This window comes from Phaseolus vulgaris, chromosome 11 (genome assembly GCF_051622355.1).
Source record: "Phaseolus vulgaris cultivar YP4 chromosome 11, ASM5162235v1, whole genome shotgun sequence".
Lineage (NCBI taxonomy): Eukaryota > Viridiplantae > Streptophyta > Magnoliopsida > Fabales > Fabaceae > Phaseolus > Phaseolus vulgaris.
This window is the reverse complement of record NC_143508.1, coordinates 8,928,419-8,950,449: the sequence shown is the minus strand read 5'-3', so window position 1 is coordinate 8,950,449 and position 22,031 is coordinate 8,928,419. Positions and strand designations below refer to the sequence as shown.

Genomic DNA, 22,031 nt, shown 5'->3' with positions numbered 1-22,031 from the left:
TTTTTTGTACTTCTCATTCATAATGGAAAATAACAATTTATTTACTATCATTGTCATTTCCCAAAATTTAGAAAACATATTCCTACTTCATACTAAATGTATATGTTAACTAATTAAAAATAAATTAAATTAAAATTCTAATTATAAAATGTAATTTTTGTTAATTTGGAATTAAAAATATGATATATTAAAATGAAATTATAATGTGTACATGTATGTTCAAATATGCACCAATATGAATTTATGGTTTTCTATACTTCTCATTTATAATGGAAAGTATCAATTTATTTAGTATGATTGTCATTTCCAAAAATTTAGAAAAATGTATTCCTACTTCATACTAAATGTATACGCTAACTAATTAAAAATAAATTAAATTAAAATACTAATTATAAAATGTAATTTTTGCTAATTTAGAATTAAAAATATGATATATTAAAATGAATTTATGATCTGCATTTAAATATGCACCACGCTCTTTATTTGAAATTCTGTTAATTTTTTTAGGTAGGGATATGTGTGAATGAGAATTTAACCACAAAAATATTTATTTATTCATGAGAGTGCATTTTTTAGGCATGCACTGCTGAATTGGATTGATGTGTTGGCTCATAAAAATTTCTTATTTCACATTAAAACGTATACCTAACTATTAAAGTATTTTTCAAACTCTTACATTTTAAACTCATTGTTTACCCAATCTTCTTTCTATGGTTGTCTGTACTTCTCATTCATAATGGAAAATACCAATTTAATTAGTATGACTGTTATTTACAAAAATTACCATTCATCATTTCAATACCTAGAAATATAACATTTTTTTAATTGCTATAAAAATTATTAATTATTACTTATTAGTTATTATTTATAAATACCTTTTCACAATCACACTATTAGTTGTATTTCTGAAAAGTTTCTAAACTTTAATCTACCTCTACTAGAGAGTATACTTTTCTCTTCTAAACCACTTCAGTGCTTCGTTAACTCTAATATTTGTTATATTGTATAAATTTCTTTACTTACAAATTGTATGAGTTGATTGTATTAGATGAAAGTATATATGTTGTAAAATTTATTATTATTAAAATATTTTAATGTATAAAATTATTTATATAAGACGCTAAGATTTTTATTACAATGAAAATAGTTAAAATATATATCTACATAAATTATAATTATTTAATTATTTATTAATATATTAATAATATTTCATAAATACAATCTTTCCTATTTTATAAATAAAATCTTTCCCGTGCCTTAACCTACTATTAAAATACCTATGGCCTTTGTGCTGATTGCTGCTTTTGGTGAGAATTTTGGATAGTTGCACTTTAAAAAAATCTATTTGAGTGTAAACTATGGAATTTAGTTTTACATTTTTTTTTATTAGTATGTTTAGTGCATTTAGAACTTAGGAAAGCTTGGTTTTTTTATTTTTCGATTTCCTTTTAATGTTTGTTTATGTTTGAATCCTTGACGGCATATGATAACGATGAACTAGTATTCTTTTATGTTATCTGCTAGGTTTTGTTTCTTTGCATGTTTTTTGTCTAGTCAAGCATCCAATGAAGCCGCACCGACTTTGCATGACCCATCATCTTGTTCTTTCCTATGATCTTGATAAGAAAAATGAAGATTTATGTTAGTTGACAAAGAGTGTCAATATATATCAGGATCCTAGAAGGTGTGGTAGAGAAGGTGAATCTGTGAGAGGGATTGTGAAATTGCAATGGAACTCTCAGAAGAATGGAAATCATTCTTCCCAGTAGGTTCCTCCACCGTAGCTCCTCTTCTTCTCTCCAATTCCCCTTCTCTCCCTTTAGGTCCTCTTCTCTTCAACCCTAACCCTAATTCTCTCTCCCTTCTCTTCTCTTCCCCCTCTCTGCTACCATCTCTCTACTGCCCTCCCTACCTTTTACCTTCCCGTTTCCTTCTCTCTTCCCACCCTCCTTCCATTCTCCCCTCCACCGCTTCTTCAATTGCCTCCCTCTTCTCCTCCACCCATCAAAACGACGCCGCTCCCCCCTTCCTACACAACCGCCTCCACCTCCTCACCTACCCCCACTGCCCTTACGCCCTCCTTTTATTCCCCGCTGGCTCCAACGACCACAAGCTCGCGTTTTTCACTCTCCGCTTCAAGGACTCGCGTTTCCATACTCAGCTCGATACCAAAGGCGACGTCTTTTACGCCTCTACAGGCTCCTCGCACCGTATCTTGAACATTTCTGTTAACCCTGTTGCTGATTTTGGTTTCACAGGTAGTGATGACGAGGATGATGATGCTTCTCGAGTTATCGGGTATTTGTTGGCTACTACTCTATATTCCGTTCATTGGTTCGCTGCGAGGCACAATCAAATTTTGGATAGACCTAGCGTGGTTTGTTTGGGTGATAAGATGTTCAAGACTTGCCCTGTGGCACATGCTTGTTGGAGTCCTCATATATTGGAAGAGAGCGTGGTTTTGCTGGAGAGTGGCCAGTTGTTTTTGTTTGATTTGGAGTGTTGTGGCGCCGGTGCTGGTTTCAAGGGGACTAGGTTGAAGGTGCCCTGGAATGATTCTTCAGAGAGTAAGGTGTGGCTGAGCTGTGAGTTTAGTTGGCACCCCAGGATTTTGGTTGTGGCGCGTTCTGATGCTGTTTTCTTGGTTGATTTGAGGCTGAAAGATTGTAGTGTGAGTTGTTTGATGAAGATCGAGACGCTAAGAATGTATGCTCCGGATGAAAATGAGCGGTTTCTTGCGTTGGCAAGGGCTGCTCCGGACAACTTTTACTTTGCTGTGGTTTCTAGCAGTGTTTTGCTTCTATGTGATGTGAGGAAGCCTTTGGTGCCGGTTTTGCAATGGGTGCATGGGATTGAAGGGCCTAGCTTCATGTCTGTATTGAGCTTGTCTGATTTGAGGTCCCACTCGAGGGAGGATGCTTTTAAGTTGGCTTCTGAAACTGGGTTTTGTATTATGTTGGGAAGTATTTGGAATTGTGAGTTCAATATCTTCTGCTATGGGAATGTATTACCATTTCGTAAAAAATCTGTTACGTCGAAGATTAACCCAACCATTTGTGCTTGGGAGCTTCCAGTTGAGATTAATTTGTCTGGTCATGAGTGTCATTGTGGAAGTTGTCTCTTAAGGAAAGAGTTCTCAAAGGATGCGCTTCCTGAGTGGATTGATTGGCAGCAGAAGAAAGAGATAGTTTTGGGATTTGGCATTTTAAGCAATAAACTTGCCGCATCACTGTGTGAACCTGATGAAAATGGGGGTTTTACATTGGTAAGGCTTACTTCCTCGGGAAGGTTTGAATTGCAGAGATATCATGCCTCTTGGGCTCAGGCCAGAAACTTAGAAGATTGTCCCGATCAAGTATTGTGTTTGAATAGACACTTACTGTATCCCACGAGTGATGAGGAGTACAAGTTTCCAAAAAATTATAACTACTTAAAATTGGATTACCTTGAATCATATGCAAGTGGTGGACTTACTCAATTCCTGATTAGAAAACTAAAAAACAACTATAAGGATGCCCATGACAAAGAACGCAAAGAAGTGCACGAGTTATTATGTGAGAAATTAAATGCTTGTGGGTTTGGTCAATTAAGATCATGTCCTGCGGTTACTTCTGTTTTTAATGATGTCAAGCTACCAGAAAGCTTACATGAGGTTGCTTTGAGAAGATTGTGGGCTGACTTACCTATGGAACTGCTGCAGTTGGCGTTTTTGAGTCGTGCTGAATGCCATGAAGTTGTTGGAAACCTGGATCACAATAGGGTAGCATTGGAATCTTTAGCTGTTCCCAACCTTCCTCAACTGTCTCCATTCTTTTTAAGGAAATCATCACCCCACAGCAATGATGACATTGTGGGTCCAGTTATTCCTTTTCCTGTTCTTCTTGTGCTTAATAAATTTCGCAATGGGAGCTCAAATATGGAAGGAGGTGAATTTTCAGTAGAAACAGAGCTTAGCCTCAAATATAAAGAAGTTATGCAGGTGGCTGGTGAGATTGCTGTCTCAGCTTATGGGCCTACACAGCTTGATAATCATGCAGTCTCCCTTGCTGAGGATGGAGAGGAAACCTGGGCTGGATCTTCGAAATCAAAATCTTTTTTGTTATACAGTCCAGTTTCATTCAACTTGTCGGCAGCTGACCATGCACATGAAAAGTCTGTTTATAGTGACACAAATTATGATACATTCATTTCTTATGTCCCAGAGAAGAAGTCCACTGAGCAAACTGAATCTGTTGGCCAAGAAATCTTTGATGATCTTTCCCTTGTTGAGTTGAGATTTGATGCTCCTGTGAAGAAGCTCGAACCTCAAGGTTTAAAGGCATATGATCTATTGAAGAGACAAATGTCTAAATGGCAAGAAAATTTTGATTCATATAAGGAATTTTGTATTCAATCTAGATTTGAAAAAAAATAGTTAACGGGTGGTCCCTCCTTTATTCATCCTCTTCCCCTTAAAAAGTAGATATGATAAAAGCTAATGGATCCCCATCTCCTCCTATCTGTTGCTTTTGGTCGATTCTTGGAGACAGGTTTGGTTGGTGAAATTTTTAAGTAAGCAATTGACAAATAAGATGGTAAATTCGAAGAAGCTGTTCCTGGTGAAAAGAGGCTCTCATCAATTTGAAGAGGAAGTAGGCAGCTAGAGGCTTATATCCATTCAATTCTTAAAAGCTCTAATCTATTTGGATGGTATTGTACTGCTTCCTCCCATCCTTCTTAGTCCGTATTGGGGAAGATGATCTTCTTTTGTGGTTGGTTTACTTAATGAACCTAAAAAGAGTTTGTCCTCTACTTCCTCTCAAGATGATTCAGGAAAGGAAAGCAGTACAGTCTATCAATTATTGATTGCTCATAGAAGAATGATATTCTCTCCCAGCAACACCGATACAGATTTTAATTGCTGTCTGTGTGAAGCTTTGTGGTAAAAGGCAAAATGTACAAAATGTTACCATTGGCATGTTCAAGTATCTTCTAGTGTACAAGGGAGATGCATTGGAAGACTTGCTTATTTGTAGACCTGATCAAGGGCAGCAACTTGATGTGATCCTTGGTGGTTTTGATAAATTATTGACTAGAAGTTTGTCTGAGATTTTTGAATGGTGCTAAAGTTTCAAGGAGTAAGAATCAAAAACATGGATTTTTGTCAAAAGAAAGAAATGGAAAGAAATATCTAGAAGCTGCAATATTGGATTTAAGACTCTGGGTGCGGCAAATTAGCAAAGATATCGCTGGTTTTAGTTTGTAATGCTGTTTCCACTGAGTTGAGAGTTGTTTGGCAAGATAACTATGGATGGATTCTACACAGTAAGTGTCATCTTTCTCACTAAGTAAATCTTATTTCACATAAGAGCCAATATGGCAGTTGTCTACCATTGAAGGTCTGTATTGAATGTGGAAAAAGCTTGAATACTGCAAGCATGAAGTTGATACAGTATAGAATATTCTTGATGAACAGTTTAATTAGAGAAACCAGAGTTGTCTCGGAAAAATTGAAAATGGTCCTGATGAATCAGAGTCAAAGCCTTATTTTCAACATAAATCTTACTCGAATAGCATGTAAGAATTATCTCCTTATCTTTTGATATTATTGCTAGTTTATGACCATGGCATTTATGCTGCATTATTGATGATGAGTTGTAGCACAAAAAGCCCTTAAGGACTTGAAATTTTTACCCTCTCTATGGTGCTATTCTTTTTAAGGTGTTTAGTGTTGCAGCACAGATCTGAGCTTTGCCTTTATCTTTTTAAATTTGGTTCTCATGCCACTTTTTTTGGTGTGTGGTTATGTCTTCCCCCATTTCACGTTTCTGAATGTACTTTATCTGCTTTGTATCAGGTTGGACAACAATTTCAGGATCCTCAAAACAAGAAAGCAACAAGGTACCCATCTCTCAAGATAATATCAAATCCTTTTCTAAAAGGTGTCACAAGGGAGAAATAAGCAATTTCCAGTGCTTTATGCAATGCATCTAAAGACCTTGTCAGGACATGATCTTCCCCAATATCTATCCAGTCTTTCCACAAGTCCTTGCTGATTATGAGAGTGGAAATCTTGATTTGTCCAACCCAAAAACATTTCACAGGCTTGATAAACCAATGGACTGCCAGACACCTAAAGGTGAAGACTAGTTTAGAAAATGGTTGGTCTCTTTTAGTGCTTTATGATTTTGTTTTGAGTTGCAATTTTTCTTTCATTACATATGATGTATTGTTTGCAGTCATGCATACCTGAGGATTATATCAATACAAGGACATTAGTGTAGAACCTGTAGGTTGAATGCATTGTTTTTCTCTATCTTCTTTATTCAAGTTCGTATTGGAGCAGGTATGGTCTCGCTCTGTCTTCTTCATTGTCTCTGGCAATGTCCACTGTAAAACTTAAGTATTTCCTATTAAAGAAAATATATTTTCATCTCCCAAAGAAAATATGTAGTTGATCTTTATAAAGAAACAAATAAAGCTGAGATGTAGAACCTCAGGAGTTCCTATTGTAAAAAAAACCCCATATTGGTAGGAAAACTTAATTATTTATTGGTACAAGTCCTCCACATGTTGCCTTCCCACTGCCATAATCACTCCTTGACATCACCGTTTGTCTTGTTGGCATCTTTTGCCTTTTTGACCTTGATTCACTATTTCAGATTACTTTGGTATTGGGACATGTTTCCCCTCTCATGATCTTAGGATTCTTCTCTCTCCTTAGATCTAGTTATTGCTCTTCATCTGTATTGATGTATATATATGAGTTACCAAACAAAGGTAAGGCACTTGCCTTAACCTTAAATCTGGGTACATAAAAAAGAAACAGTAAGGAAATAACATTTTATTTAGCCCTACAATCTAATATCTGTCTTCAATTGTATACACTTTCCAAACATATATTTATGTGGAAATGTCTGACATGGTTTGTCGTAGAACATTGTCATTATAGACTCCCGTGATGAATGATGTCTTCATACCTCGTATAACTATGAAATATGGGGTAAAAATAATGCTTTTCACTGCACAACCTTCTGCAAAATTCCAATTCCTATTTGCATCCTTTTTGTTGATTGTCTCGCGTGCAATGTTAGAATAGTGAATGGCATAATTTCTAGCGTTTAATTTTGTGCAATCTTATGCACTTGATTTGACAACCATGATTTTGTAGTGATCAACAATCTTTTATTACTTGCAGATACATGAAAAATCCTTAGCAGAATCCTCTTTCAACACATGTAAATTTACATGGAGGCATTCAAATTCAGTACGAGGTAATACTACATCATTTGTAACAGTAAATAAAAGTGATGCACACCTTTTCCCGGACAATGTTATTTACCCTCTTTTGGGTATATACATTTTATCAAACGAATTTACCCATTAAGTTTAACTACTTGTAACACACTTCATCTTGATTCCTGAGTTCTACTGGCTAAATTATATGTTTGGATATTCAATTTCTTACATTTTAGTATATTAATAAATTTGAGTATGAAAAAAAACATTATTTTTATTTAAGTTATTACTTGAAACTGAAATCAAGTATATATGATGAAAGTTTTGCTAAAAACTCAAATTTATCTTACCAAAAAAATAAAAGTCTATATGTAGATAAACAATGGTGGATCTTATATGCAGCTGCCCCCCTCCAAATTTTTCTTTTTAAAATTACTTCTATATTAGTATTTTTGTGTAGAGATTGCCCCTCCTCCAAATGTTTTTTAATGATTAATTAATATGACACAAATTAATTAAGAATAAAGTTGAAGTAAATGAGAATATTACGAGATAAATTAGTTACAAAAATATGAAGATATTAAAATTGAAGATAAATTAAATTCATAAAGGAAATTATATAAATAGTTAGTTCTTTGAGACAGAAGGCTTAAAAACATTAAATAAAATAGATTCTGAGATATTTGAATGTATTAAATAAATTAGATTTTAAGAGATAACGAAATTTGAATGAGATAAATTAGGTTTGATATAGACATTAGAATATAAATATTAGAATATGACGTAAATTATGTAAGATGTTACAAGATAAATTAGATCCTACGATATAAAGATATAAAGAATTAGTTCTAAGAGGTAAAGAAGTTAGAATATGAAATAAATCAAATATAAAATGAATAAAGAGAATTCAAAAGGAGATAAATTAAGAGATTTAAATAAAAGAAATTAGGTGACCAAAGATTCAAAAGATTAGAATGAGATAAATAGAAATATTAGAATATGAGATGAATCACAGTATTAGAGTATAAGATAAATTAAGATGGAAGATAAATTTCTTGTTTATAGTATGGTACATTGAAAAAAGATGTTAGATGAGTTCAACTATTTTAAAAAAAAATACAATTTATTCATCGCAATCTAAATCTATTTCAGAATGTGAAATTTGGAATTCAAAAATACATTTTAAATTATTTTCAAATCTAAAAATATCATATTTGAATTACACAATTTACATTATTTAATTTAAAAAAAATACATTTTGAATTTTACAATCTAAAATATATTTTAGAATTACATAATTTAAAATACATCTATGAATTATTGAAGCTAAAAATATATTTTATATAACAAAAATTTGAAAATACACTTTAGATTATATAATATAAAAATATATTCTTAATTACTAAAATACATTACTAAATTATGTAAATTTAAAAATATATTTTAAATTATATAATACAAAATATAATTATGGATTTACATAATCTAAAAATATATTTCAGATTATATAATCAGAATATTCTTCTTAATTCCACATTTAAAAAATTCATGGATATTATAACACAATTTGAAAATACACTTTAGATTATATAATATAAAAATATATTCTTAATTACTAAAATACACTTCTAAATTATGTAAATTTAAAAATATATTTTAAATTATATAATACAAAATATATTTATGGATTTACATAATCTAAAAATATATTTCAAATTATATAATCAGACCATTCTTAATTCCACATTTAAAAAATCCATGGATATTTTAAACTTATATAACATTTCATGGAGGTGCATGAAGAAACCCAAAAAAGTAATTGCCTATAAATTAATCTGGTACTACTCTAAATTTTAAATAGGTGTATGTTCTTTCAAAAATCTGTTACTTTAGGGTTTAGGGTTCAATTATATAAAATTAAACTAAAATTAATACGCACACGTTATTTTTAAATTTTAAACTAGATACATTAAATAAGTAATTTTGTAGTCTCAATTACAATTTTTATTAAATATAACTTTTGCTCGAAGATTGAAAGCACGTGAGTAAAAAGACAAATTGAAAATTCAATAGGCAAAAAATACAATTTAATGTAAATATTATTATATATTAATTAGGGTAAATTATGTTTTGTATCTTTGTAAAATAGCGAAAATATTAAAAATATTCTTAAAAAAGTTTGGACAATTTTAGTCCTTATAAAATTTAAACATAATTTTGCATGTTCTCATAAGTAATGAACTAACACGTGTAAATCTAATTAAATTTTTTTTTAACATTTGTTTTGTTTTAAACTAAGATAATTAAAGTTAAAAACAACAAGTCAGTAACCCTTGGTAACAAGAATCGGAAAGGGGAGTAAAAAAAGTAAGATTTTCGAAATTATTGAACTCTTATTTGAAACAAAGGAGAAAAATGATTTTAAAGCCGAATTTAGAATGAAACACTACTTTGCAAGGTATGACGATTATAACTTCATTTAACATTGCAGCTTTGTGATGAAATAATGTGTTTCCCTTTTGTTTTACTTTATGTTTTGTTGTTTGTTGTTTTCTTTGATGGGACAGGTGCATTAGGATTCTTCATTTTCATTTTTCAATTTGAATCCATGTTTGTCATTTTCGTTGAAGTTGATGGATTTTGAAAATAAAAAGTTGTTCAATATGGTGGGTTTGGCCCTTAGGTTCTTAGGCTCTAATATGTGAGAGGTTCTATTTTATAGGAATGTTGGAAAAATGACCTCATTACTAGGGTGTACTTCATTCATGTATATGGAGTTTATATTTATCAATGGAGATGTTTTCATGTTTTTGACTTGATAAAGAATTTGAAATATAAGGATATGCTCAAAGTTGAATTTTTAAATAAATAATATTCTGAACAAAGAAATAGTAGGTCAACTTATAATTATAATCATTAACAATCTCTAATAAAAATATATACATAAAAAATTGGTGTTAACAATCAAATTATAAAAATTGGTTCTTTTATAATTAAAAATGAAAAATCTAAGCACCTCGATAAACTTTGTTGTCATAATGGTCTGAATGGTCCGGTAAACCTTAAGATGTCTTTAACTAGAATCAACTTACATTCATGGACATATTGTCCAATATCAATTTTTTTCGTCTTCCAAAAGAATATGATAAAATAAAGTCACTTGTCGAAGGATCTTATTAAAACTTTCTTTGTGTTAACTAAGAATGAACCTCTTAAATTTGTTTATGCTCTTCTTGACCTTCATCCATGCATGTTGCTCCTTGTGATGCACTCAGGGTTATGTTGCTTAGGCAAGTCATTTAACTTAATTTTTTATTTCTTGTCTTTCTCTTCTGATAGCATACATGACTTTTCCATGATGACATCTCCATTGATAAATAAACTTTTTTAGTTTAGAGATCTTTTACTTGATTGCTCATAGAAAAATTAGCCTTCAAAGCTTCTTTCAACAAGCTCTCTCAAGTAGGTCAACTCTTATTTTGATTTCAACTCCATTGAGGTCCCACTCCACACCAATTTGGATCCCATTTGGCATCAACAATAGCCCTGAGATTGCAAGTCCATACAAGAATTCAGTAGATCATTTAGAGTAGCCATCGTGACTACTTCTTCATAGATGAGCTCAAAGAGATGTTTAAGTTAGATCAAACATGGAAGTCGCAACCAAGGAAGGTCTTAACCAAACTTGTACTGGTCATAGGAAAGAACGACATATGTCTTTTAGGAGATTGGTTTGATGGTGACCTCTCTGCTTGATATAATTTCAAGGGGACTTGTCCCTTTTCTTATGCTCCCTCTTTGGGCCAATTAATAGTGAATGAAGATCTTGTTCCTCTCATTTGGATTCTCCTTTTCTTTTCTTCTTTTTCTTCTTAGCTACAGCTGAACACTCCATCTGCAATTGCTAGAACAAGTTATTATTTTGAGGGTTTGTGACTACCATAATATTTGAAGGAAAAAGAACTATTCTACAAAGTTAACATAGAGAAGATAAAGTGAAATTAAGAAAAACAATGTATACCATCTAGATTCTTGTGATATTGCAAAGATAAATAGACATAAAGAATCTTATGACAAACATTATCAATAGCACAATGTTGGACAACCAACAAGATATCGTCCTCGACTAAACTCTCCAACATATAAATGCTAGTGGTGAAAGCGCAAATGATATATTATCATCTATAGTTAGAGAAAGTCTCCCTCACATGCGGAACCACCCACTTGTGTCTTGTGTCTAACAAGAGATCGTTATCAGATTGCTCCAAGGCTAACCGGTGGTGTGATTATTTTTCAACAAGTGAATCAAGTCAATTGTAGTACAATTGACAAGAGGGGTTCTCTTATCCAAAGACACTAGTGATAAGCATAGTAGAAATATGATCATAAAGGGTTGTATATATTATTTTTATAGATAAAATGAATAAAAAGTAAAAATTATAATTAGTGAGATTGAAGCTAGATTTAAAAAGGGGAAGTTCTCTGATCCTTATGGTCAAACCAAGTTAATCCCTTAATCATGATTATCTAGAACAAAAGATTACCACAATCAATTCCTTAACTTACAATAGCTTGCTTCTACTTTAAGTTGGAACAATTCAAGCCAAATATTCAATTATGTTCCCAGATATTGACTTGTTTGGATGATTTGAAAGAGTTTGAAAATTGAAAGTGTTTCCCATCATCATTCAAGTTCTAAAGGAAAGAACAATGATTCCTCACATATCAAGCATTAAACATTCAATCAAATCAAATGAACTAAAATAAACAAACATTCATAAATAACAAAGGATATGCTCTTCAATCCCAAGACGAGGAGTTTAGCTACTCATAATGATGTTTACAAGAACAATCAAAGATGAATAATTAGCAATTAAAGACATGGAGTATTGGATGTTGCATGCCAGCTGAGGCTGTCATTCTTCTACCAAATTTTACACCTTCGTGTCAACCTATTTAGCTCAAAACAAGGTCTCCCTATTTATAGAGCTGAGGTGTGGGCTGCTTTTAATCGGAAATTCATTCAATGCATGCCAATCCACTCAGTGGATTAGCAATCTTCAACTTGAAGAAATCTTGGCTCAGAGCCCATTCTCAGCCTATCCCAACGAATTGCTTTCTTTGGTCAAAGGGTTTCTTCTTTACTCAGATCCTCACAAATTTGCTTAACAACCCAAATATCCATAGCTTGGGCCCTTCTCTGGCGTAAATTTTCTTAGTGGATTCCTCGGTGCTTAGGGTTTGGAGGTTCTTATTTTAAGTGCTATTTGTCATCAATTTGTTGAGCGCTTTTGCATGCAGTTAGTAGATTGAGACTTCTTCTACTTCTTTATTTCGTTGCCTTTTTTCCTCAAATTCTTGCAATTTTTCACTCAAATGCACACCAACATATTCAATCAAGTCAAATCATGATTCTAAATGGGAAAACATTCTTTTTCATAAGATTTTCTACATAGTTCATTCAATTTTAGTGCCTAAGTGTATGCAAAAAATATGAATATTTGGCACCTATCACTACCTCTCAACCACAAACTTGAGATCCACTGCACTAGAACTACTATCACAAATAGTTCACACTGATGTTATGATGGAATCACTCTTAGAGTCAAGACAAGATTGTTAATACACTTCCTCGGATAATGACTGCCCACTCGATAACTCCTCAAACCGTGAAGTCAGGTATATAACTTACTTAACGCTTGAATAAGATCTTAACAACTAACACTATGATATGAGTTGATTTTACGATTGCACATTTTATGAGTTGCACTTTGTTTAGGATTTTTTGAATTAGAAATTATGGTGAGAAACCCAAAGAAGATTTTCACTGGACACGAACTTAACCAAAATGAATTTGGTATATTTTCTACATTTAGAGTAGTACTTTTATGTTTCTTCTTTACGAATATGATAGTTCACTTCTAAAAGGTAAAGAGAAAAACACAATATAGGGTGATGATGATGATGAGGTGCAAGAATTAAAATAACATAAGATGGAAGGAAGCAAGATGATGACCGAATAAAAAACGAAGAACAAATAAGCAAATGGAAATGGAATTTTGGAAGGCGTAATGGAAGAAAGAAAAAGAGAACGATGAGAGAAAACTTATGGAATGGAAGATGGATCATGCCACTTGGAAGGATGGGAGCTTCCAAGATGAGTGGTGAAGAGTTGTCACTTGAAGTGCACTGCACTCACAAGATAAGACCCAAAAACCTTTAGGAGACTCACACTATAAGAAAAAAAGGTTTTAACGAAGATTATTTAGCGGAGATTAATATAACCCTAGGAATTGATTTAATTAACGAAAGTTTTTTTAACCTTCGTTAAGTTCCAAAGGTTATTCAAAAACCTCAGCAAAATAACAGAGGTTATTTTAACATTCGTTAAATTTTAAAGGTTTATTTTAAAACCTCAGCAAAATAAAATAACGGAGGCTTTTTAACCTTTGTTAAATTTTAAAGGTTTATTCTAAACTCTCAGCAAAATAATAGAAGTTTTTTTAACCTTCGTTAAATTTCAAATGTTTATTCTAAACCTTAGCAAAATAACGGAGGTTTTTAACCTTCGTTAAATTCCAAAGGTTTTTTTTCTAAAACCTCTGCAAAATAACAGAGGTTTTTTAAACCTTTGTTAAATTCCAAAGATTTATTGTAGAACCTCAGTAAAACACTCCAAAATTTTCAAACTTCAATAAATAAATATAATTAAATATATTTATAAATAAATAATTAAAAACTGCATAATTTTAATATATTTTATAACTAATTTCTCTAAAATTTTGAAAGTGTAACTTTATATTACAAATAAGTTTTCTAAAGTTTCAAAAATTTATTTTAAAAACTCATCAAAATAGCCTTGGATAATAAGTATATCACAACTAATCTTTGATAATAAGTATTTCAACAATATTTGCGTATATTTTATGATTGATGGTAGTTGGTTTATATAATTCCTAGTTTTTTTTTTCTTACTAGCTCATACTTCAAAAAACTTGACTTATTTAGTTTTAGCTTTTGATATTTAATTCTCATAATTTTGAAATATTTTAAATTAAAGTCTTTATTTTAAAATGTATCTAATAATTAATTCATTGTGAAGCTAAGAAGTGATAAAGTTAATTTCTCCTCGCAATATGTTCTTGCAATCTTTAGTCAATAACACATATGGCTTTGAAGCCCACATCTCATAGATAATATGATTATTTAGGATATATAAAAAAGTGATAAACACTAGCTATTGTTGAGTTAGGTAACAGTGACTTGTGACCTAAGTTGGGACAGTAAGGTGATAGAAGAAACAATATTGGAGTAAGAAGAAGATAGTGTCTTATTTAGTGTTTCTTCTCATTAGATATAATAAACATAAGTGTGATTGAATTGTGATTCCTTGTTAGGATTGTCGTCGGTGGTCATTGGTCCTGTACCGGATAGTAGTGTGTCTACGGTAGAAGAGAGAGAAGTCAGGAGGATCGTTAGAGATAGTGAAAAATGGGGTTGAAGGTTATTTCAAACGACAAGTCATTTTACGACAAGAAAATCATTAAATATAAACTAATTTTATAGACAAAAAATAATTAGTTGCTATATTGACTAAATTAAATACTATTTTAGAAACTAAAAAAATTATTGATATCTAAATTAATTTCTATTATTGATAAATAGTTTTTAAATTGATATCTAATTATCTATCAAGATTTTAGCTATCAACTTTAGAATATAAATAATTGGTAGTTAAAATCTTGTTAATTAATTAGATACTAATCTAGAACCTATTTATCAATAGAAATTAAAGTAGATACCAATATTTTTTTTAGTCTCTCAAATAGTATCTAATTTATTCAATATAACAATTAATTATTTTTTTTATTTTTAAAATTAATTTTTATTTAATAATTTTTTAATAGTGTAAATAATATTCGGACTCAAGATTACCTACCCACATGTATTTATAGAAATCAAAGATAAGGCAACCCAATGGTAACAACTTTCCTCATCTACTAGATTTCTCATATTTACCAATCATAAAAAAAATGTAATTGCTTCCCAATAGATAACATCTTCGTAGCATCATTCCAAAAGGCACAAACCAGCTCTTCCTTATTTTTAAAACAATGAAAATACCTCAATCTTTAGACACAAACCAACTATTATCAGACTCTAGAAATTTGAAATTCCATGTCTACAAAAAGAAATTTAAGCCTAACACTCCACCTAGTTTATATTAATATCTAAGATGGTCCTATTCTTAATACTAAATTAACACAAAAAGAGTACGAAAGAAAGTTAAGTGACAAAGAAGATATAAATGGATAGGCACATTTATAATGAAATTTCTTCATAACTAATTTATATATTTTTACTGTTCAGAAAAATAACTAGTGAAACTAAATTGTTAATCAATGATTTACACAATTTTTATAGAGACTTAAAAATAAAGTATGTTACATATATAGAAATAGAGAGATTATTCCTCTTGTTTTTTTAAGAATGTTCCTCTTCTTGATAGCATACCATAATTCAAAATATATGTTCTCAAAAGTAATTGCAGAACTAATTTCCTCCAAATTCAGCATTATCCATATATTTATTTGAAAGAGGAAAATAATACATGCAAAAGTGAATACATCTTAGTGTGTATGTTCAATGCCAATGAAAGATATGACCAATCAAGTGCAAGAAAAGAGATTATTAACAGATTTTTGTTATCTTGCTTCCCAATATTAGAAGAAGCACTAGGTGGGGGCAATGATGGTGGGATTGAACAAGCTTGAAGGCCTCACTTTTTAATGCTAAATCTTCCAACTATGATTTAATTGATTGGCTTTTAGCACCACCATTACCTACCCATTATCATGGCTAATCATCAATTATCTCATTCCAAGCTATTACTTCAATTGTAGAAACTTTTCCATTATTTTCCTTTTCTTCATGTACCCTCATAGATGTCATACATATATTATCTATTTTCTTTACTACTAGACTTTCACCTCCAATACCATCAAGTCTTACACTTTCTCATATTCTTCTCTTTTTATATTTTTTTTATAAATTTCTTAGTTTTACTAAGAACTTCCTTTTTCCTTTGTTGATTATTTTGGGTTAAATATGTTTTTTTTCCTTTAGTTTCACACAAAATTAGTTTTTTTTCCTAATTTAAACTTTAGACATTCTGGATACTTGTAATAAGAAAACTATTGGAATGAGTCATTGTTAATTTTTTTTGACGTGACAAACGAATTTCTAGTGTGCACTAAGATGATAAAATATTTCATGATGACTAATGTCTGACCTAAATGTTATAATATTATCATTTACACTACGCTAAAAATTTGTTTGTTACATAAAAGAACACTCATAAGTCTACTTCAATAGTCTACTTACTACAAGTATTGAGAAGATCTAAAGTTTGAACTAAAGACAAAAATCAATTTCTTATAATAGGACGAAAAACATATTTAACTCATTTTTTTTACACACTTGTACATCTTACATCGCATCGATTAAAGATAGTCAATTTATAATATATAAATAAGGTATAAATCTAATATAATAAATTAGTTTTATGATATAGAGTTATATATATATATATATATTTATATATTTCCTATATATATATTTATATATTTATATATCTCCTAGCTATATCTTATCTCCATTTGTTGGGAAAGAGACACTTAGGTAGAAGGTAAGGCTAAAAGAAGATAAGTTTTTAGGATAACACAAACAAGTGAATTAGAAATAGGAAAGGAAGAAGAAGGAGCATGTGTGAAGAAATTTTGGCAACTGCGAAAGTAACATCCACCAAACAGCACCCAAGATGCAGAACCAGCAAAGTAACATGTAAAGCATAATGGAAACGTACTCTCACTTGGAACCTAATATGTAAACGAAGAAAGAAAGCGAAATCAAATTAAAAGATAACTGTCACTTTTAGTGAATACATCTTTGCACTTTATTTTGAACAAAGTATAAAGAAAAAGAGCAAAAGAGAGGTCATATTTTTACATTTACTACATAAAATATATTTATTTAATAACTCAAAGTAATAATATTTTAATTATATTTTACTTTTTAATTTAAAATCTTGATATACGTTATTATATTATTACTGTGGTTGTAAAGGTAGATGAAAGCTGAACAAAAATTGTATATGTATTTTATGAAAAGTTATTCAGAAAAAGGAAAAAGCGATAGACGTGTGAAATAAAATGATTTATGTGATCAAATAAAGATACAAATTTTAAAAGTGATATTGTAAAATGTAACATAAAATTATTGGTATAAATAACAAATAATATAACACAATTGTTACCTTCTCCAAACCCAATTTTTTCATTCCTTTTTGTTGCCATTCTCTTCCCATCTCATTATATTCTAGTTATTCTCTCTCTATGTCTCTGTTTTAATTTTAGAAAAATTATACTTTCACAACAGGAGTTATATATAACTCCTGTGATAATTTTAATAAAAGAAAAATACAATAAAAATAAATTTATACTTAAATAGTGTAAAAAATAATTAAAATAATAGTATCGGATTTGTCAGATGGGTGTAAAAAACAATTGAGTTGTTCATGGTTCTTAATTTTAATACATATTTATCATTTTCTCTCTTTTTTTTTAACATGAATATCTTAAAAAATATTACTAATAACCACTTTTTATATATATAACTAGATATCTTATTACGAGTCTCACGTTTATTTAAAAATTGAAGTCAAGTAAATTTTATAAACACATTTCTCATACTTTTAAAAAACAAACATAAAAATGTAAATAATTTGTAGTACCCTATAAGAAAATCATGAAATAGAAACCAAATTTAGATACTAAAAATAATTAGTTGTTATGATGACTAAATTAGAGACTAAAAATATTTTTGATTTCTAAATTAGTTTCTATTATTATTAAATGGTTTCTAAATTGATATCTAATTAGCAACCAAAGTTTTTGCTATCAAATTTAGAATCTAAATAATTGGTAGTTAAAACATTGGTTGCTAATTAGATACCAATTTAGAAATTATTTAACAATAATAAAAACTAATTTAAAAACCAATTTTTTTTAGTTTCTAAAATAATCTTTAATTTAATCACTACTGCAATTAATTATTTTTTATATATAAAATTAGTTTTTATTTCATGATTTTCTTGTTGTGGTAATACTCTAAATATAACTAAGTCCAAGGCATATACCAAGCAAAAATCAAATCAAAATGAGAACATTAGCCATAAAAAACAAGACTTATACAAAGAAAAAGCCTTTATAAATTGTATGAAGTGTAGAATGGAAAGAAAGTTAAAAAGATGGAATATCACATAATAGAAAAAGTTGTAAATAAAAGAAATGTGGCATTTGAAGTTGATTTGATCCGAATAAAGTGTATCCATTTGTGAGGCAGTTGGGAGTGAGAAAGAAGATCTGTATTTAGAAACGCATGCATTGAGAAAGTAGGTGATGATGATTTGGTTGAGAGGGTGAAGTGGAAGTTTGGAGGGACCAGGAGTGATGAACACATGTTGAGGCATCTCAGGACACAGGAAGAGACCATGATGCATAATCAAAGGTTCCACCACGCCAGTAAAGACAAAACCAACATTAATGTTGGAGCTTCCTTCTTTTGAATCATTTTCGTGTGAAAGTGACCCGACCAAACCTAACCTTATTTTCCCACTAAACTAATCCCTCTAAACCAAACCAAACCAACACTTCAGTTATACTTTTAAGGTTTTAAGTAAACTGCAATATCACAACCAAATGCTAAGGAAGATCCACATCGTACCTTGCCCTTTTTTTATTAATTGGACTGTTATCATCAAAATTACGTTTTCACCTTTCAACCAAAGATTGCAGTGAGGAACAAGGAGAAGACTGGTCAAGATATGGTTCATTCCATTTCCATTCACAAGAGTCCTTTAACTTTGTTTTCCATAAAAGGCTTGCCAATTCATTCATCACATTCAGAGTCTTCCATTAGTACCCTTTTAGCTCTATTTCTCTTTTCTCCCTCTAACCAAAAAAGAATAAAACTAGTAAATAAATTGGACACTTTTTCCTATGGCTTCATGCTTATGTTCAGTTGAAGATCAATTCAACATAGTACATTTCTAGTAACATTCAGAAACAATCAGCTCCAATTGTTTTTACAAACTAAAATCACTGTCTAAGATAGTTTCTAATTGTTAATCTGATAGAGTGGACTTGGTCTTGGGGTTTGGATAATTCGCATGCAAATTTTGAGTTCAAAGGTTATGGTTTCTAAATTACATGACAGATATATCAAAGATGGTTTGTGAGAATTTGACAGTTGTGGCACAAACTAAATGCAGAGAATAACTAATTTTTCTTGTACAACTAAAATTTCTGAAACTGGAAATTATTTTGTTTCTCTTAAAAAAAATGAGTATGTTTCCTTTCAAGAGGAAAGGAAATAAAAGAAGAGTTAAGGCAAGAATAAGAAACTAAAGAGACAAAAAAAAAAGGTTAAAAAAAAGAAATTAGAAGAACAATTTCAGTTCCCTTATGTGGTCTTACAGGCATAGATCAACAAGGAGAATTCAACTCTGTCTTTTCCTTTCAAGAGGAAAGGAAATAAAAGAAGAGTTAAGGCAAGAATAAGAAACTAAAGAGACAAAAAAAAAAGGTTAAAAAAAAGAAATTAGAAGAACAATTTCAGTTCCCTTATGTGGTCTTACAGGCATAGATCAACAAGGAGAATTCAACTCTGTCTTTATCTTTCTGTGCATTCTTTTCCTCCAACCACAACCTGCTATCCATGCCACTCCTAGTCCTGAACATGAACACTGCATATCCAGAAGAAGATGAAGAAGAAGAAGAAGGGCTGAAGAACCAGTCATGAACATCCCAAAGCAAATCAACCAGCAACCCATCAACAAAAATGGTTTGATTCCCCCTGAAATTCCACTGCAACCTCTTCACACGAATCACGGTCTTCTTATCTATGCACACACACAAAACCGGTGACTTGAACATCCCTTCATTCTCCTTCTCCACGCTGCATCTGATCATAACATCGTGCCACGTGCCAGTGTCGCAGAACTGAGCCTTGGTGGTGTAAAGGGTGTTCCCAGAACAATGCTCTCTTCGTGACAAAAGAGAGACCTTAGCCAAAGCGGTGTTTATGTTGTTACTTCGGAAATCGAGCCTCTTGGAAACCACTGTTTCTTCAGCCGTGTCACCGAGAACCAGACCAATTTCCGAGTCAATGACGATGACAACGTGAAAGCCTTGAACAGGTTCGGGACCGGATTCATACTTGGCGTTTGAAAGATCCCACGAGATTTCGACCTTGGATGAGAGAGAAGAAGAGGGTTCGAGGATTTTGGTGCCCTTCTTCTTCCTGAAGAAACGGGAATTGGTGTTGAGTCTAAAGGGTGGAGGGTCCTCTTCGTTGAAGGTTATGGCGAGTCCTTGGTTGGAGTGGCTCCTACACCATGTGACTGTGACCAGAATTTGCTTTAACGTGGAGAGGACTAGTTTGTAGACGCTGGAGACTGAGTTTTGGGTGGAGGGAACAATGTCGGAGGGAGAGATGCAGGCGTTGTTCGAATAAGAAGAACACGAGATAGATGAATGAGACACGTTAACTGCGTTCTCGCTGAAGCAAGTAACAATGTCTCTCATTGTTTGGTTTTCACAGGGAGAGAGCACCAACTGACCAAGACCTATCTCACCTGTACTTATATACACTTGCTTTTGTCTTTATGTGATCAATGTGGGATTTAATTCTCACACAAAGATCTGAAGTTTTTGGAGAAATTGTGAGGTCTGAGAGAATGGAGGTTATGGTTGCATCTTCTGTCTTGGGTCTGTGAAAAGGGGAAACTGAGAGGAAGAAGACTTGACATTTAACATGACAGTCTCTCTCTTCTTAGAATAATGTGCGTCTAATGAGAGGGAAGAGAAACCTTGGGTGCTTGGGTGCTCTGCTTTTTTATTCTGAGTTGCCAGTTGATACTGCAATTTAAAAGAAAAGAAAAAGGGTGAGAGAAGAAAAGATTCATCAGGTTTTCAACACCAGTTTTTTATTTTTGTTTTTGTTTTCTATTTACTATTCATATCTTGGGTTTGATGATGATTAATAACTCCAATTAAATAAAAATATGTTATGAACAATTTATTAGCCTCATCAGGTATGAGTGGTCAAGTTGGAAAACAACAAAGGGACATAAATGAGAATGAATAAGCATAACAAAAAACAGAGGAATCTCCTTTATTTCCCTTTCTCACCTGTTTTTTGTTTTCTTTTTCTGTATTTTTTATTCTATTATATCCTGTTTTTCTATTTTACTTTTTTAAAATATATATATTCTTTTTAATAGAGTACTATTAACTATCTTTTAATAAATTTCACTTATGAATAATTTTCTTAAATACTTAATTTGATTCTCAGTTATGCTCCCAATTCCATTCATTTTTGTAAGAATCACATTAAAAGTTAACTTTAATAATTTTGTAAAGCCCAATGTAGAATTAATCTTTGCATTAACTATTTAATTAAGACTCTTTTTTGAATTTAATAGCTCTTAGTGATGAAAGAGACTACAAGAATTAATATTAATTGCTGATAAAAAAAGAATTAATATTAATATAAAGATTTCAAAAAATTAAATGTAATGTTAGGATAGTAGTAGCTTTGAAAAATATATCAACTATGTTTCAACAATAATGAATTCATTAATTGAATCTTATAAAAAAGAGGATAATTCACTAGTTCTTCTGATAAGAATATGTTTATTTAAAAACTCAGTTATTTTTATCACGTGTAATTAATCATTATATTCATATATT

The 22,031-nt window shown here is 31.2% G+C and overlaps 2 protein-coding genes across 8 annotated transcripts; one reads left to right on the top strand and one right to left on the bottom strand.

Annotated features, from left to right (window-relative positions):
• The first annotated feature begins 1,297 nt into the window (after nucleotides 1-1,297).
• Nucleotides 1,298-7,434, top strand: LOC137820614 (TATA box-binding protein associated factor RNA polymerase I subunit C). 7 transcript variants are annotated; one of them, XM_068624792.2, is made up of 4 exons: nucleotides 1,380-5,304; nucleotides 5,456-5,556; nucleotides 5,837-6,118; nucleotides 7,178-7,434. In XM_068624792.2, the coding sequence occupies exon 1, from the start codon at nucleotides 1,730-1,732 to the stop codon at nucleotides 4,412-4,414; it is 2,685 nt and encodes an 894-aa protein (XP_068480893.2). In that variant the 5' UTR covers nucleotides 1,380-1,729; the 3' UTR covers nucleotides 4,415-5,304; nucleotides 5,456-5,556; nucleotides 5,837-6,118; nucleotides 7,178-7,434. The 7 variants fall into 7 exon arrangements, with proteins under 7 accessions (XP_068480883.2, XP_068480893.2, XP_068480918.2 ...); XM_068624817.2 differs by adding an exon at nucleotides 6,219-6,325 and having other exon boundaries at nucleotides 1,380-5,556; XM_068624808.2 differs by adding an exon at nucleotides 6,219-6,325 and having other exon boundaries at nucleotides 1,380-5,556; nucleotides 5,837-6,140.
• A 12,444-nt stretch (nucleotides 7,435-19,878) lies between these two features.
• On the bottom strand, nucleotides 19,879-21,221 carry LOC137831021 (uncharacterized). Its single transcript, XM_068638507.2, has one exon. It carries the CDS (start codon nucleotides 20,862-20,864, stop codon nucleotides 19,902-19,904), a length of 963 nt encoding a protein of 320 aa, XP_068494608.2. The 5' UTR covers nucleotides 20,865-21,221; the 3' UTR covers nucleotides 19,879-19,901.
• Nucleotides 21,222-22,031: the final 810 nt, after the last annotated feature.